At 52.5% G+C, this 15,654-nt stretch overlaps 7 protein-coding genes across 8 annotated transcripts; 5 read left to right on the top strand and 2 right to left on the bottom strand.

Moving 5' to 3' along the window:
* Nucleotides 1-963: 963 nt before the first annotated feature.
* Nucleotides 964-2,178, top strand: OAC1_1 (Mitochondrial oxaloacetate carrier protein; the record flags this gene model as incomplete). Its single annotated transcript, XM_066119509.1, has 4 exons — nucleotides 964-980; nucleotides 1,084-1,158; nucleotides 1,260-1,861; nucleotides 1,946-2,178. The coding sequence occupies 4 exons, from the start codon at nucleotides 964-966 to the stop codon at nucleotides 2,176-2,178; spliced, it is 927 nt and encodes a 308-aa protein (XP_065975304.1).
* Nucleotides 2,179-2,593: 415 nt separating this feature from the next.
* On the bottom strand, nucleotides 2,594-4,429 carry CTU2_1 (Cytoplasmic tRNA 2-thiolation protein 2; the record flags this gene model as incomplete). Its single annotated transcript, XM_066119508.1, has 2 exons — nucleotides 3,749-4,429; nucleotides 2,594-3,680 (listed from the first exon to the last, which is right to left on the bottom strand). Exons 1-2 carry the CDS (start codon nucleotides 3,835-3,837, stop codon nucleotides 2,594-2,596), a joined length of 1,176 nt encoding a protein of 391 aa, XP_065975303.1. The 5' UTR covers nucleotides 3,838-4,429.
* A 1,468-nt stretch (nucleotides 4,430-5,897) lies between these two features.
* Nucleotides 5,898-7,184, top strand: J3458_009003 (uncharacterized protein; the record flags this gene model as incomplete). The annotated part of the gene is made up of 3 exons (XM_066119507.1): nucleotides 5,898-6,092; nucleotides 6,159-6,690; nucleotides 6,760-7,184. The coding sequence occupies 3 exons, from the start codon at nucleotides 5,898-5,900 to the stop codon at nucleotides 7,182-7,184; spliced, it is 1,152 nt and encodes a 383-aa protein (XP_065975302.1).
* Nucleotides 7,185-8,590: 1,406 nt separating this feature from the next.
* J3458_009002 (uncharacterized protein) lies at nucleotides 8,591-9,475 on the top strand (the record flags this gene model as incomplete). Its single annotated transcript, XM_007816477.2, has 1 exon — nucleotides 8,591-9,475. The coding sequence occupies one exon, from the start codon at nucleotides 8,591-8,593 to the stop codon at nucleotides 9,473-9,475; it is 885 nt and encodes a 294-aa protein (XP_007814668.2).
* Nucleotides 9,476-9,594: 119 nt separating this feature from the next.
* Nucleotides 9,595-9,843, top strand: J3458_009001 (uncharacterized protein; the record flags this gene model as incomplete). The annotated part of the gene is made up of 1 exon (XM_066119506.1): nucleotides 9,595-9,843. The coding sequence occupies one exon, from the start codon at nucleotides 9,595-9,597 to the stop codon at nucleotides 9,841-9,843; it is 249 nt and encodes an 82-aa protein (XP_065975301.1).
* Nucleotides 9,844-9,974: 131 nt separating this feature from the next.
* Nucleotides 9,975-11,775, bottom strand: J3458_009000 (uncharacterized protein). 2 transcript variants are annotated; one of them, XM_066119505.1, is made up of 2 exons: nucleotides 11,347-11,775; nucleotides 9,975-11,264 (listed from the first exon to the last, which is right to left on the bottom strand). In XM_066119505.1, exons 1-2 carry the CDS (start codon nucleotides 11,503-11,505, stop codon nucleotides 10,317-10,319), a joined length of 1,107 nt encoding a protein of 368 aa, XP_065975300.1. In that variant the 5' UTR covers nucleotides 11,506-11,775; the 3' UTR covers nucleotides 9,975-10,316. The 2 variants fall into 2 exon arrangements, with proteins under 2 accessions (XP_065975300.1, XP_065975299.1); XM_066119504.1 differs by having other exon boundaries at nucleotides 9,975-11,487; nucleotides 11,598-11,775.
* Nucleotides 11,776-13,428: 1,653 nt separating this feature from the next.
* On the top strand, nucleotides 13,429-15,290 carry J3458_008999 (uncharacterized protein; the record flags this gene model as incomplete). The annotated part of the gene is made up of 6 exons (XM_007816479.2): nucleotides 13,429-13,551; nucleotides 13,641-13,651; nucleotides 13,755-13,852; nucleotides 13,922-14,189; nucleotides 14,314-14,776; nucleotides 14,838-15,290. 6 exons carry the CDS (start codon nucleotides 13,429-13,431, stop codon nucleotides 14,943-14,945), a joined length of 1,071 nt encoding a protein of 356 aa, XP_007814670.2. The 3' UTR covers nucleotides 14,946-15,290.
* Between the last annotated feature and the right edge of the window lie 364 nt (nucleotides 15,291-15,654).

Genomic DNA, 15,654 nt, shown 5'->3' with positions numbered 1-15,654 from the left:
CGAAGCCGAGCCGCAGCCCTCTTATTCCAGTCTGGTTGGTGCATGGCGATTAGGTGAGCCAAGGCGGTTGAAATGCTTAACTTAACCCTCTGATACCCGAGGAGGCAGGGCACGGTCCCGAGTTTGTCAACTGGAAAGAACATTGAAGTCTGGCTGGATTGAATCAGCGGATGCTCCAGTTAGAGGGACTGGAGAATGCAAGGCCAATGAAGTTATTGGTCAAGTCAATACTTCATGTTTCAACGTCCGGCTGTGTCAGCCTGTCTAGTGGAGTCCTGCGCCTGAAGCCCTCCGCCCTTCAGGCACGGTAGTTCGCTGCATGTGCGGCTAGCCTCGATAATAACTGGACCCAGCGCAGCGCAGCGGTGAACATCAATCAATCTTAGTGAGCCGACCCGGCCCCCCCTCGGCCCCAAGGTTCAACATCGACTCTCGTCAGCGTTGATTGGGGGGGATTTTTTTTTTCGAGGCTGCCTAATTGTCCCAGCGCCATCCTGGAGCGGCCGACGGCCGACGTCGGCACAGAAGATGCGGCAGTCGACCCGTTGGAACACCCACCATGTGCGTCGCAGATGAACCTGTCATCTTCGTCAGTCACTTTGGTCTTTCCTGTTGACATATTTTTGGCATCCCGAGTTTGAGAATACACCCCGGCTGCATTGAACAACCCCAGCTGCTCGCCGGACAGGCTTTCCGACTGCCTCGACGCAATCGAGCCTCGAAGGCCCCCCGTCTAACCTTTCACGACCCTACAAATATCTTGGGCGCGCCTGGCCTGGGCGCCCTGGTATTTGAGGCTCTTGAAACAGCGAGGCCGACGCGGCTTTTGGAGTTGACGTGCCTGTTTTGCACCGCATCCTTTGACTTCGTCCTTTTGTGTACTTTCCCCTTCGGGCTTTTCCTTGCGCTCTTTGGACCGTTGAGAACCGCACACCAATCTAGTCCGCGGATTACTCGGACGCAATGTCGACGACGCTTGGGTATGTGCTTCCACGGCGCAAAACGTTCATTTGCCACCTTTTTTTCAATATCGTATTTCGGCACTTTGGCAGAGTAGCTAAGCTAACCTTTTGTAACGTACAGAGCATTTATCGCTGGCGGCATCGCAGCTTGCGGTGCTGTTACGGCAACCCACCCATTCGAAACCGTCAAGATTCGGTACGTCAATTTTTGTCCCGCCCGCCTCATTCTATGGCAATTCGTTTTGGATTCAATCTCATAAGCGGCCCTAACTCTTGCCCTTATCTTCGTCGCCATAGGATGCAGTTACAAGGCGAACTCCAACAAAAGGGACGCCAGCCACACTTCTACCGAGGCCCAATCCACGGCGTGGGCGTCATCCTACGAAACGAAGGCTTACGTGGTATCTATCGTGGTCTGGGAACAGCCTACATCTACCAGATCCTCCTCAATGGCTGCCGGTTAGGTTTCTATGATCCTATGCGCAAGGGTCTGGCAACCTTGTTCCTCGACAACGAAAATGCCCAGAACCTCGGTATCAACATGTTTTGCGGTGCCTTCTCTGGCGTCATTGGCGCAGCCGCCGGCAGCCCGTTCTTCCTCGTCAAAACCCGTCTTCAGAGCTATTCGCCGTTTTTGCCAGTCGGCACTCAACACCAGTATCGCAATGCTTGGGATGGCCTGTCGCAGATCTACCGTGGGGAGGGTGTAGGCGGTCTGTATCGCGGTATTGGTGCGGCAATGATCCGAACCGGCTTCGGCAGCTCCGTCCAGCTGCCGACATATTTTTTCGCCAAGAGACGGTTAATGCGACATGCTGGTATGGAGGAGGGCCCTGCTTTGCACCTGGCCAGCAGCGCTGCCAGTGGTTTCGTTGTCTGTTGCTTCATGCACCCTCCTGGTAAGTGGCTGTCTTCACCAAAGAACGCAAAACGCGGGCTCAGAAGAGGAGCATCCATCGCTGACACAAATGCGTCATCTATAGATACCATCATGTCTCGCCTCTACAACCAGAACGGCAATCTCTACAAGGGCGTTTTCGACTGCTTGGGAAAGACGATTCGCACCGAGGGCTTTTTCGCCATCTACAAGGGGTTCCTGCCTCACCTGGCAAGAATTCTGCCTCACACCATCTTGACGCTTTCGCTGGCTGAACAGACTAACAAGCTGGTAAGGAAGTTTGAGGGCCGGATGTTGCCAATGGTTGCCAAAGCATAATTGGCTTTTTGACACTCCGCCGTGATCCGTTTGTGCTGCATATATATATGCTAATGCCCCATACAATTATGAAGTTTGGGGATTCGTTTGATACTTGGTTATCTGAGAGTGCTGGGTCCTTTGCTAGACAAAAATTAGACTGCGGGCATTTGTACTGTACAATCTTCGCCGAAGAGATGGGGATGGACCAGGAATTTCAATAAAGGCAGAGGGGGTGCATCTGAGCGGAGTTTTAACAGTCTAGATATTTACATATAGACAATATTTGAGACACATGCCTATCTGGGTATCTTCCATATTCCTCCCTCATTATCGCTTACTAGGGCGTCAATGAAGAGAGCATAAAACTTCTTTTGTACTTTTTTCATTTAAATTTCCTTTTTCTTCGCTCTTTTTCTTTCTCTCTTTGTTCCTTTCATCCATTGATGGATCTTTTGCATCCATAGCACAAACTCGCAGCCCGAGAAGCGGCGTCATGCGTATCCGCATCGTCACCAAGCTCACCAGCCCACCGTGAATCACCTTGCTTGTCCAACGTCATGCCACACATGAGACAAAAGTGTCCGCTCGCGGCTCTGTCCAGCTTCCCCGTGGTCCGCACGACGTTGGCCACAATACCCGACTGAGGACCCTCCACGGCGTCAAAGTACCGTTCCATGACTTCTGCAATGCTCAAGTCTTTATGTGACACGACATTGCTCGCTGTTGAGCTGTCCTCGGAAATGAGTTCCTTCAAAGAAGGCACGAGATCGAGATATGTCTTGATTTCATTCTTGAACAGCTCCCTCAACGGATAGTACACCGGCATGTGCGCCTGCGACACCTCCTTCATCCCGGCAGAGCCAGGCCGGGCATCATACGTACAGACGGCAAGCGGACCGTCGTTTATCTGCCAAGGAACGGCAAATCCGCGCCCGTTTGCCACCTCTGCGAAAGTAAGCGCCGCAAGAGCCGATGTGCTATGTCCCAGGAGCAGGGCCGAGTACGACCTCTCCAGAGCCAAATCCAGAAGAATATGGCGTATCAAGAGCCGCAGGATATCCGCCTTGGAAGTCACGGACGGCAGCGAGTCGAAAAACTTTTGCAATCGCCCAACGTGGTCCCCCCCGGGCTCGCCCATGTCTGGACATCCCAGCGCCGACCAGTCAAGTGTCTTGACGGTGCAGATTTTGCTCAGATGCACGCACTCGAAGGAGATGTTGGGAAACCGCTCCCGGTACTTGGAGAGCAGTCGTTGCGCAGGGCCGTCTTTCTGGTCAGCGGAATGCGACAAGTCCGTGTCAACGTGGACGGCCAGTGGCTCAAAAGCAGGAGACGACTTCTTGGAGCGGTAGAATTTCGCGCAGATGTCTAGGAGCTGCATCATTACGGTGGAGGACGGCCCAAATGATAGACCGCCGAGATATCTTCGAGGCCCTGGTCTCCCCGGGGGCCTGGTGTCCCTGCCGACAGCGCCGAGACGCCGGCCTGCCTTGTCTTCAACATACTCGACAAAACAGTCGCTACAGGAATCATTTTTGTCAATATGCCAGTTTCAACCAAACAGGCACGGGGCGGGCAGTCGACTCACCGGCATGCTGGGCCGTTTCTTAAATCGTATTGAGCGTCTGGGTTTTTACAACGCTCGCATGGCTTTGGGGTGGCTGATGCGGGAGCCATTTGGCACGATTAATTGTTGCGGGCTAAAAAAAGGGTTCACCCGCCCCGATGTTGAATATATATGTGTGTGTCTGTGTATGTATTATTTTTATTTCTAAAAGATATAGACGGAGAAATACATAGTCCCTGGTATAGGTTCCGGGATCTGATGAGGCTTGCAAGAGTGTGTAGTGGGTTCTTTTTTTTTCGGAGCAAGGCTCTGCGATGAGAATTTTTGGTGGCTCAGCATTCTAATGTGCGTCAGGCGGCTCCTGGCAGAGCTCTCAGAGGTGTCGCCGATACCCACCTGGGCACTTGAGCCGTTGCGCAGCCGGCATGCGCAGCCGGCATGCGGCCACGAGCTTTCTTTCATGTGCTGGGCAATGCTGGAACGGATTATTTCCAAGAGGTGACGAGGGCCCGGGGCCGGTGGTTAAACGACACGGACCAGGAATGACAGCCTCATGATGATTGTGGTGATGACTGCGGCACACGGCAAACGTATAACTACTAGGTACCTAGGTACCTAGTAGGCACCCGCCAAGCGCCAACCTAGACTGGACTGTTTGTAGGACATTGAAATCTTACTCAAGTATTGAACAAGGCAGACAATGGCAGACTTCCGAGACATGCAATTCTTCCCGTCTACCCTCAAAGAGGCTGCACCGGTTCGTCACGGGTGTCGTAATCGCCCGAAGGGCCCAGAGACCGGCACTGGCTTCCTCGACGTCTTAGGCAAACACTCGCAAACGACCAGTTTGACCCATGGACGGGTGCAGCGAGCATGACGTCAAAAGCGCAAGCCTTGTATGCACTTGATTGAGTACGTGCAATTGCTGACCCCTCACTAACAGCTGGAGCGTCCTAATGTTGCTTAACTTTAAATGTGGCGGACGCGTTGCGACGATACAAACCCAGCCGGTGAGGGTGACCTGATCAATGGCCGAAACCAGCCGCAAAAGCCTCCAAGTGGATGAAACCCGCCCTTTCGCCTTCAATGTTCTGTGACTGCTTTGCTCTGCATAGCCGACTGTCTCGGCTCTCCTGTTGAGGCTGCTTGCGACCTGCAACACTTGACATTTTACATTTTATTCATCACGCCGCGGCATTCATAAACTCCAAAGTCGACTCGACTTCATTTGCTGAGGCTGCACCAACACTGAAACAACCCCTGCTCTCCTCCGGGGCCGACTGGGACCAGGCCTCTTTCAAGTCTGCAAGTCCGTTTTGTTGCCATCTTCTTTCTACCCTTGTGGTTCATTGATTCATCCATTCTTTCTTTTCTGCAACAAGACTTGCCGCTGTTTTTTCCTGAACATCATACGAACCACACGTGCACCCGACACGCACGCGAAAACCACGACGCCACTGTCCATCTCATTGTCCGACCGGCTGCGCCTTCCTTCCGTTTCGACTTGGCCCTTCTACATCTGAAGCACAAACCAGTCATATACAACGGCGCCCGTCACTGCAAGCTGTGAGGCTCTTTGTCTTTTTCAGCCGCCATCTCGAGCCTCGGACTATTATGTCTTGACGACCCAACTTGGTCTTGAGCTGTCTCGAGCACTGCTGCAACTTAATTACCTTGCCCGCCCCGAATGGTTCCAACTACGGCTGTAGCTTGGTGGTAGCCAAACTTTGTATTGCTTCTAGTTGCCTTTTCATGCTGTTGAGCAAGCGCGAGAGTGAACGAGGACGAACTTTCCCTCCCTAACCCAGTCAATTGGATCGTCCCACCAGCGGCGCCGCAACATCGAGGCTAGCTCGAGCTAACCAACTCAACCCGTGCCTCTCCTCCGCAATAAGACATCGTCCATTACCGCTTGATTCTACCTTTCAGACTCGAATCCCAAACTTCTGCTGAACATTTGTCGTAGTACGAATCACAACAGACCGTGTGTCCGACCCGGCGGAAGGGTTGTTGCTTCACCCCAGAACGAAAATCGCTAAGCGCCGGCTGCTATAGCTTTCTCTACTCAAACACCAGTCTCTACCTTGGAAACCACGCCTATACATCGAGTCCTTCGCCTCCGATTCAGTTGGGACGGTTACTATTACGGGCGTCTTTAGAACTGTTCACCATGGCTGCTACTCAGGCGATTGATGTTGCTCCGCAAAAGAGTACTGTCTTGGGTAATGTTGGCGAGACAGCCGGTGCCTCCCTGTCTCAAAGCCGACCAAACTATAGATCGCTTGCCAACGTCAATCAGAATGGCTGCTTCGAGTCTGATCGAGTAATCAAATGCGGCTATGTTGAAAAAAGGACTAAAACAAAGGTTCGTTGGACAAGTTTCTGGCGTCTTTTCGTCCTCTTGGCCCTGTTGACTGACCTATAACTGCAGAACTGGAAGACGGTGTACCTTGTCTTGCGACCCAACACCCTATCGATATACAAGAACAATAGAGAGACAAAACTTCGCCATCAGGTGCATCTATCAGATCTTTCGGCCGTTGCCTATCTCAAAGATCCCAAGCACAAGCGCGATCATGTCTTTGGGCTCTTCTCCCCTTCTCGCAACTATCACTTTCAAGCCCTGTCACAGCAAGACGCCCAGGAATGGGTCGAAATATTACGGAGGGAAGCAAGGATAGCAGAGGAGGAGGAAATGTTCCTCTCAAGCCCGTTGGCGCGGAGTGTGTCACCTACGGGACTAATGTCTATGAAAACAAGCGGTGTGCCAAACCTCTCGGATGGTCGCGACGCAAACAGAATGGTGTCGAGCTCGCCTGAGACCTATGGGCCTCCAGAGCCTGGGTTCGTAATTGACGCTGATAATAGACGAAGGTCATATTTTCTCGACTCCTCGGGCATGTCAGGCAATGAACTACCGTCACACTCTGACCTGTCAGATAACGAGATACAGAGGCCTCAAGGTGCGTCCGTGGAGGGTCTGGCAATCGTGAATCTGCCACCTGTGGGTACAAAGCTAACTGCGCATCCAGCCAACGCAAACCGCTCGGGCAGCCAAATCAGTATATCTAATGTCATGGGCAGCAGCCTTGGCGCCCCTGGAGAACAGCATCCTGACAGAGTCATCTGGCAAGGGCGGCTCTGGCAGCTACGGAGTAGGGGAGTGAGGCCATGGAGGGCAATGTGGGGAGTACTCCGACCCAGAAACCTCATTCTCTATAAGGACCAGGATGAATATACGGCTCAGTTGATTCTTGAGCTCTCGGCTGTTGTCGATGTTGTGGATACAGATTCCGTCAAGAACAAGGACAATTGCGTACAAATCATTACGGAAGAGAAGAGCTACAGGTTCTGTTTCCATGATGAAGAGGCGCTGGTGCAATTCATTGGCGCTTTCAAGAGTTTGCTTGCGAAGCGGCGAGGGCTCGAGGCGAGGACGGCTGCCCCATCCTTGTGACCTCGATTGAATTTCATACACGAAAATTGGATGGACTGAGTTTCGTGGTCAAAGGGATCTGAACCACTCCTACCCCCAGCAAGTGTTTACGACTTACGACAGCCACTGCATTTATTTGATTCTTTTTGTTCAAACCAGCCGGATATTTACAGGACTTGATGTGTCCGTCTGTCCAGCCTTTCAATATCATCGGCGTTGCGACAGTACATTCTTGTGCAAAGGTTGTTTGTTAGCATCTTGTTTCTTGTTCTTTCAAGCGGCCAAATGCGCGCAATACCATCCCAGTTTATTGGTGGGAGATGTTTTCTTTGTCTTTGTATTTCTAGATATCAGGCGTCCTCTGGTGTATTCACTCGGGTAGCCAAGCACACAGCTGAACCATGTGTTTTGTATTCTATTTAATCGAAGAAGCCGGATTAATTTTTGTGTGGACTGAGTTTGTTTTCCCTACTTTGGATAACTGAATAAGTTATCCACTTTTAAGCTTGACTCGAAGTGGTATCACGCGACAAGCTTTCGGGTTTGGCTGGGGCTGTTCTCGTGCCCTTGCCCGTGCCTACATACATCGTTCTGTTTGGGCCGCTGAAAAAGCTCGAGGATGTTCACAAGGACAAGCAGAGGCGTGTGCAACCGATGCGTGACGTTAATAATGCGCCCGGCCAAATGGAGAGCGCCACTGACAGCCTTGGAGTTAAACTGCAGCTCGGCGTGGAGAACTAGAAGATTGAAACGGCTGACCGAGATGAAGGATCTCTCCACACCATTCGACTGAGATGTTGCAGGCGGGGAGCGCGGTGCCGACGACGGATCGAACGAAGGAACGAGCTGCCGCCTGGGGTGAGGAGCACGGGGCAAGGCGATCCGATCCACGCAAATCGACATGTACTGCAGCCCACACCAACGACATACGTACATGCATGAGTCCTGGACGATGAGGTCAACAAACCAGACACTTCTGACTGGCCATCGCCGAGACTTCCCACCCTGCAAGGGTCCGCGGCCGCCATCACCTCCCGTCGCGCTCGTGGTCCGAACTATTCGCCCGTTCCAAATTTCGAAGAGGAACATGGTCTACGGTGTGGACTTTGGTCCACGCGAACCCTATCTCGATGCACCGCTGGGCTTGTTGATCGCAATCGCCCTTGATCTTACTGGGTCACGAGCAATCAAAGCTTGACGTCGTATGTGTATACGTCTGGGATATAAATGACGACGCAGGTCGATAATAAAGGCGCTCATGGCTCATGGCCCTCTTTGAACTAGCCTCCTCGAGTCTGGCTCGCTTTCTCACATTGTGAGAGAACCATCATCAGCCCCGAGAAAGTCACTGCCGAAAGTCGCTACAGGGATTTTTTTTTTAACAAGCACCATTTTCCCGTGTGAACTTGCGGCTTCACTCGGCAGCAATGAAATTCATGGTGCAACTACTAGCCCTCAGCTATGGCTGTCTCTCTCTCGCTGCGACTGCAGCAGACAAGCCCAATGTGCCGCTCCGTTCGTCAAGTCGTTGGATCCTCGACTCGGCCGGGAAGAGAGTCAAGTTGCGCTGTATCAACTGGGCCGGTCACATGGAGGCCAACATTCCCGAGGGCCTGAACAAGAAGCCCATCGAGCACATCGCCGACTGGATCACCAAACAGGGCTACAACTGCGTTCGCCTGACCTACTCCATCGACATGGCTCTCAACCCGGCCCTCAAAGTGCAAGACTCATTTCGCGCGGCAGCTACAGCAACAGGAATCGCGGAAGCCGACATGATGCGCGTCTATACGACGGCCGTCGAGAAAAACCCCTTCCTATCCGGTGCCACTGTTCTCGAAGTCTTTGACAGAGTGCAATCTGCTCTCTGGAACCGTGGCGTCATGACAATCCTCGATAACCATGTCAGTAAAGCAAGCTGGTGCTGTGACTTGTCCGACGGGAACGGGTGGTGGGACGACGCAAAGTACTACGCGGCAGCCACGAGCCGATACTTTGACACGCAGAAATGGCTCGACGGCCTCAAAGCCATGGCTCGATGGAGCGCTTCGCGTCCCGGCATTGTTGGCATGTCTTTGCGCAACGAGCTGCGCGCACACGTCACCCAGATTCCCTGGGCGCCCAGCACCTGGCTCGAGTACATGTCTCGCGCGGGAGACGTCGTGCACGCCGAAAACCCTCGACTCCTCGTCATTGTCGGCGGCATCAACGGCGGGACGGACCTCTCCCCGCTCCGCAACGACGCCATGAAGCTCGGGAACTGGGCTGACAAGCGTGTCTGGGAAGCCCACGGTACAGCTTCACCGTCGTAACACCCAGTCTCGGAAGCTGCGACATTCGCAGGGCCGAATATGGCGGCTTGTTTGGATTCGTGCTCGAGCAGGACAAGCCTAGCACCGGCCCCTTGTTCCTTTCTGAGTTCGGTGTCGGCATGACTGGTGGACCACACGATGGTCTCAGTGACGAGGACAACGACTATCTCACGTGTCTGGTAGGGTACATGGAGAGCAATGACGCAGACTGGGCTCACTGGGCTGTCCAGGGGTCGTATTACGTCCGTGACAAGACTGTCGACTACAACGAGACATGGGGTGCACTGGACTACGAGTGGTCGGACTGGAGAAACCCCAAGTTCAAGGGCATGCTGGGCAACATGTTTGCCGTTACTCAAGGACCGTAACAAGTAGTATACGATGTGCATACAAGCGCGGAGAAACAATAGCAATCAGGTTTACATCTTGTTTTGCCAACTGGCCAGTGGGATGCCAGAACCACGGGCTTCTCCTCAAGCTTTCCAAACAATGGGTATATCTGTATTTGTGACAATAATGCTTGCTATCGTGAATCCCTAGACGTGCCAACTCAAATACCATTCCCGAGTTCCCAATTTTCCCAAATTTAGAGAGTCGTGTGTGCGTACATCCAGGTCCAATGGCTCGTACATGCGTTACATCAAGAACCCTAGACTTTTCCTTTGTAAACCGATCAAAGCAAAAAAAAAAACGTCCCTGTACCACACGCCCCGTGTTTAAAACCCAAAGTTTTCCTGTCCCGCATCCTTTAATATCCCGTCTTTGACCAATGTCCGCAAGAAAAACGCCGCGAGGTCCTGTTGCATTTTTTTTTGTATTCTCCACCTCTTTAAAACACTCACTAAGCCTCGTCAATTTTATCGAGGCCGAAGAAATTAGCGTCAAAGTCACCGTGCTCCATAGTATCGAACGTGTTATCACGGTCATTCATGAGATCGTCAAACGTATCGCCGCCCATTCCGTCTCCGAGACTAAAGTCAAAGTCCATGCCGTCGGTCTGCCCGCCGCCCGTAAACACGTCTGCCAATGCTGGTTGAGCCATGGGCTCCTTCTTTTCTGCCCCTGTGTTGGGTTGACTATCTGCCGGTCGTCCTTGTGGTGCATTTGTTGCAGGGGCTGGTTGCCCTGTCGAATTGGTCGGCAGCATGTTTTCCAGAGAGGACATGTTGCCGGTTGCACCGTCTGTAGCACCAAACGAAGAGAGATCAAACGACGACTCGGTGCTGGCAGCTGCGTTCCCACCGCCACCTGGCTGGTTCTGGTTATCATTCGTCGGGGCTGGCGGCGCCAAGGTGAACTCCATGTCCGTGAAGTTCAAGTCCGAGTTTGTCAATTCCAGCGCAGTACCGTCACCACCACCAATGTTGGCTTGGGTCCCTTCTAATGTCACATCCATCGGTGCAATCGGCGCCTCGTAATTTGATTCTTTGCTTTCCGTTTTAACGGGCCCAGGGCCCCCTGCATGGACACCAATTGGGGCTTGGGAGGACATATTCTCTTCCTTGATAGAGACAGTAGGCTGGGTAAGGTCTGACATGCCCAGATCCAAGCCTAGGCCCATGCCCATGTCTGGGATAGGAGCGCCGGCGGGCTTGTTGCCGGGGCCATCGTTCTCGATTGGTTCCTCTTTTGGGGCTGCTAGTGGCGATGACTCTATCTCGATGGCCATGGGAGACTTTGACTGCGGTTCCACCTGCGTTGGTTGGGCGAGCGACCGTGATTCATCAGAAGAATGGTTCTGTGCCTTTAGTTGGTTTAGATCGCGGAGAAGCACAGATTTGGCACGAATCTAGTGCATGATTAATTGGGGACATTTCCAAGTGGCTAGGCGCAAGGGCCAGGCGGGGGAATGGAATATTGCTCATTCTTACAATGTCGTTTTCGAGATCGTCAAGAGCCGAGTGGAAGGCCCTGATGGTGTCTGGCAGCTTGGGCTGCAGAACTCCTTGAGGAGGGAGGTTACCTTGACTGTCTCGTCGCGAGGCACGGAGGGCTTTGCCGGTTTGCACGAGCTGCGAATGATTTAGCATGGTTGGCTATTCTGAAGTAGTCTGAACTTGCGCAATGGCGAGCGAGACGGCGACCGAGCTGTGGACTGGACGGTTGGGAGAGGCACACTTACCACATCATTGACGAGCAGCTGGAGGGCGTCCAACGGGTCTTTTGCCCTGGGCGTAGTCATGATGAAGCAGCGGATCAACAATGTATACTGTCTGACAGGGTGATGCGGCGTGGGAGCTTTTGTCGTACTTGTGCGCGCGTTGTTGCTCTATAAATGGATAGAAATGATTGAAGGCCGATAGTCCAAGGACGCAGAGTGTCGGCGACGAGCGAGCGAGCCAAAGCGCCATGTGAGCATGGGTTGAAGACAATGTTAGTCAGCGCCTTGGTGCATCCTCTAGCCTACCCTAGAACGCGTTCTGCTGGTAGTGGGGTTCCCCATTGTCGCAATGGGATATAAGGGGGTATAACACATAAAATACTGTGGCGTGGCCACGCCCGTTTTTTGGTATTTTTTCGTGTGACACCCATGTGAGTACGGAGTAGTAGTGATGTCAACTCACATTCTACCGATGATAGTAATGGCCTGAAAAAAAAAAAAATAAGAAAGAAGGACAGAAAAGGAGACAAAAAAAGGCGGGCAACCAAAAAGTGCAGATAGTGGGTGTTTACCTGATTGCCTGACAACCCACCAAATGTTGGTGTGCCGTATTGACCACGCCCAGGTCCAAGTTCTAGGACCACGACGAGGGACCCGGACCCGGACCGCCTTGGTTATCCCGACCTAGCCCTGCCAAGCCAAGGTCGCTGTGGAAACAGCTGGACGGGTTCGTCTGTGATACCGCTCCCGGGTTCCCGGTTCCCCATTCCCGGCTGCCGGCTACCAGCCGCTGCGGTGGCGCCGATGGTGGAACCCGGCCGACCTGAGCGCGACGGAGTACCGAATATTCAATTCGGACATCAACTATCGCGGTATTGGCTTTGCTGAGAACTTCTTGCGTTGTCGTACAAAGCTTCTTACAAATTTAGAGAGAGGACTGAGAAAAAAAAACAAGACAAGGCTGTAGCACTCAATGACAACCGAAACAGTCATGTCACGGGTTGGGCTTGTGTTTCTGTGTCCAACAGCCGCTGTCTCTGGGAGGCTGACCAGGGTCATTCTTCAGCTCTATATCTCGCTGTGCCGTGACGTGCCCGTTCGGTCCGTTCTAGGAGAACAGCTCCCTTGACCGATACTGGACTGAGCACCTTTTTTAATGATACCTCCTCGCATGTTGACCCCAGGCGCCGGCCCGCATGTCTTGTGTCCCTGGTTTTAAATGTCATGATGCTTCAGACTGCTAATAACTACATAATCCCAAAGCATGTGTTGATGGCACAAACGGCTCGAATATCGCGGCTGAGTTGTCAAGCTTGGACCGATTAGAGTGTAACACGTCCATGGTCAACCGATCAATTGGTCCATCTGCGCGGCTACAGCCTGGGTGCTTGATACCGTCACTACGGCTCACACCGTTCTCCGCTTTTGATGGGATACCTCGGCAGGCAATGAAGATTACAGAATCAAACTCTCCGTCGCATCACGATTCTCTGCACCTCAGCCCTGTGTCAAGCTCATTGGCTGCCTCAGCTACCTACCAAGTCGAGAGCACGGGCATCCCATGTATAGGCCGAGTGTGTGCACAGGTATGCGCGGGTATGCATCGGTATGCACAAGCATGCACAAGCCTGCACCTAGCTCCTAGGAACGGAAGGACTCACCGACGTTTTCAACCCGCAGCCGAGATTATTACTGTGCCAGAGCTTTAACATGTTGATATGCACCGGGCCATGTATCCCCAAGCACGAGAAAAGTTCAGTCACATCTCGCATCTTCCTCCTCCTCCAACACAACACAACAATCCACAGGCCACTACCGACTATTTGCAGTGGCTATCCGCATTGAACCAGCCATGCAAGAAGATGCACAGCGTCGTTTCGGCTCCAATGCCTTCGGTGACAACAATGGCAACAGCATCTCCCCATGCGATTTCGAGTTCACCTTTGAGTCATCCATGCTCATGATTGAACCCGATGTACGCCATCGCCCCAACATTTGAATGCCAAAAGCTTCCGACCAGAGACTTTGCTTGCTAACGTAACTTCGGGAGCTTTCTGGTGCCAGTTTGATGAGATGTAAGCTCTTCCATTCTCGTGAAGCATGGGCCGACAACAGACCTAGCACTAGCTGTTTTGCAATATATCTTCACCTTCTAACAATTGAATCCTCTGTCCGTAGAAGCGATGTCGCATCATTGTCAGACATGTCACTATCTGAGAGCGTCCAAAACTACCCCGAGTTATTTGGTCGTACCTATCACGCCTTTCATGCTGGGTGTAAGAATCTGCCTGTTTCCATGTGTCGTCGTCCCTCGTGAAGCACGACAGCTTAGTCTTAACCTCTAGCCTATGCTTTCCCCAACGATGAGTTAGAGCAGGAGAGACTGGCGATCCAGCACTTGGCCATGCAGAGGCTCATGGGTGAGAAGCTCTTCTTTGCTCCCGTCTCTGCCGAAGCTCCTCCGCGATATATTCTGGACCTTGCCACAGGAATTGGCGATTGGCCTGTCGAAATTGCCGACGAGTTTCCCGACTCGCAAATCATTGCCACCGATCTATCCCCCATACAACCAACCACCGTGCCTCCCAACGTTCGGTTTTATATTGAAGACTCGTAGGTGCAGATGGTTCAAAAACCGCCAGGGCAGTACATAGCCTGACCCCGACCGTCATTTTCCGTTGTATCCTTGTCACGCACATACGATGGTTGTATTAGTCCTAACATGTTGACATTGTAGTACTGAGCCTTGGGACTTCCCGTATAAATTCGATTTCGTTCACACGCGGCTGACCGGCGGCTGCTGGGCCGATTTTGAAACTCAGATCGTAGCGCAGGCTTTCGCCGCTCTTAAACCAGGCGGCTGGTTTGAGTCTCAAGAGGTCGACTGCAATATCAGTTGTGACGACGGTACACTGGACCCCAATGGTCCAATTGTTAAATGGATCAACGACCTGATGGTTGCTGCGGAGAAGCTGAATCGCCCTGTACTCTTGGGACCTATTCTTAAGCAAGCATATGAGCGGGTCGGCTTCGTTGATGTACAGCAGCGCGTCTACAAAATGCTTCTCAACCCGTGGCCCAAAGATCGTCTGCTCAAGCAAGTTGGGCTGCTATGGGGTGCTAATATCTTGAAGGGACTATCCGCTTTTTCTTACCAGCTTCTCCATCACGGGTTTAATCGTTCTGCTACCGAAATCGAGGTGAGCAAGTCCTGAAGTCACAAAGGTCGCATGTGCCAGGTATTGATGGCGCCAAATCTAGGTGTCTCTCGTCGACGTTCGGCGGGACCTTAACGATACACGCATCCACTCGTACATGCCTACGTTCGTTGTCTGGGGCAGGAAACCGTATCCGAATGAAGTGCAATGAATTGACAGTCGATGTGGCTTAGGCTCGAGGAATTACATTAGCCGGGATGCCGAGGCTGTACTGGAGTTGGACGTGTTTGGCGTGTTGGACATTGAACGGGTTGCGTGGGTAACAAGCCGAGTTGAGCCAGGGTGAGTATAGTCTGGTCAAAGTCTCCTCAAACATTCTACTTGAAGTTGCAAAGGTGCTCATGCTTGTAGTGATGAAGAAGACGTCATCGTGGCTGGTCTTTACGGAACATGTGGAATGGTCGAGCGATCCCTCATTTGACGTTTCATGGTGACGATTTGCCCCTCAAGTAGACGTGGTCACTGCTTCTTGGATCTCGGACAATGCAACCTCTCGTGCCTAGTTCTTGACTGCCTCGTACAAGTGAGCATTCTACCTTGGCCAGGGCACGGTTAACGTGATGATTCCCTAGCATGTTTGTGTGATTTGGAAATCCCGCGGACTGTCGTGTTACGTACAACTTCCTACTGGCTAATGCAAGATCTGATCTCGCTTGAACGGCCCGGCAAACAAGGGGACCAGACCCTAGTCACAGCCACAGGCGCGGGGGGGCTTGAGAGGTGCTTGATATTCGCACCCCCAAGACAGGTCTACCGCTCTCGGCACAGCCACACGCTACAAATGAGTTGCTTGCGCACTTGCCTTGCGTCTATCCCCTAAGCAACATTTGAACCAACCTCACTTGTGAACAGTGTCCCGA

Source organism: Metarhizium acridum (genome assembly GCF_019434415.1).
Source record: "Metarhizium acridum strain ARSEF 324 chromosome Unknown scaffold_141, whole genome shotgun sequence".
Classification (NCBI taxonomy): Eukaryota; Fungi; Ascomycota; class Sordariomycetes; order Hypocreales; family Clavicipitaceae; genus Metarhizium; species Metarhizium acridum.
Note: the sequence above shows the minus strand (reverse complement) of the source record. Positions and strands in the feature narration are given on the sequence as shown.

What these genes read in the sequence shown, in the direction of transcription:
- J3458_009000 (XM_066119505.1), bottom strand. Translation starts at nt 11,505, where the DNA reads ATGCTAAATCATTCGCAGCTCGTGCAAACCGGCAAAGCCCTCCGTGCC. An exon ending in ACGATCTCGAAAACGACATT is followed by an intron (nt 11,265 to 11,346) that starts GTAAGAATGAGC and finishes ATCATGCACTAG; the next exon opens with ATTCGTGCCAAATCTGTGCT.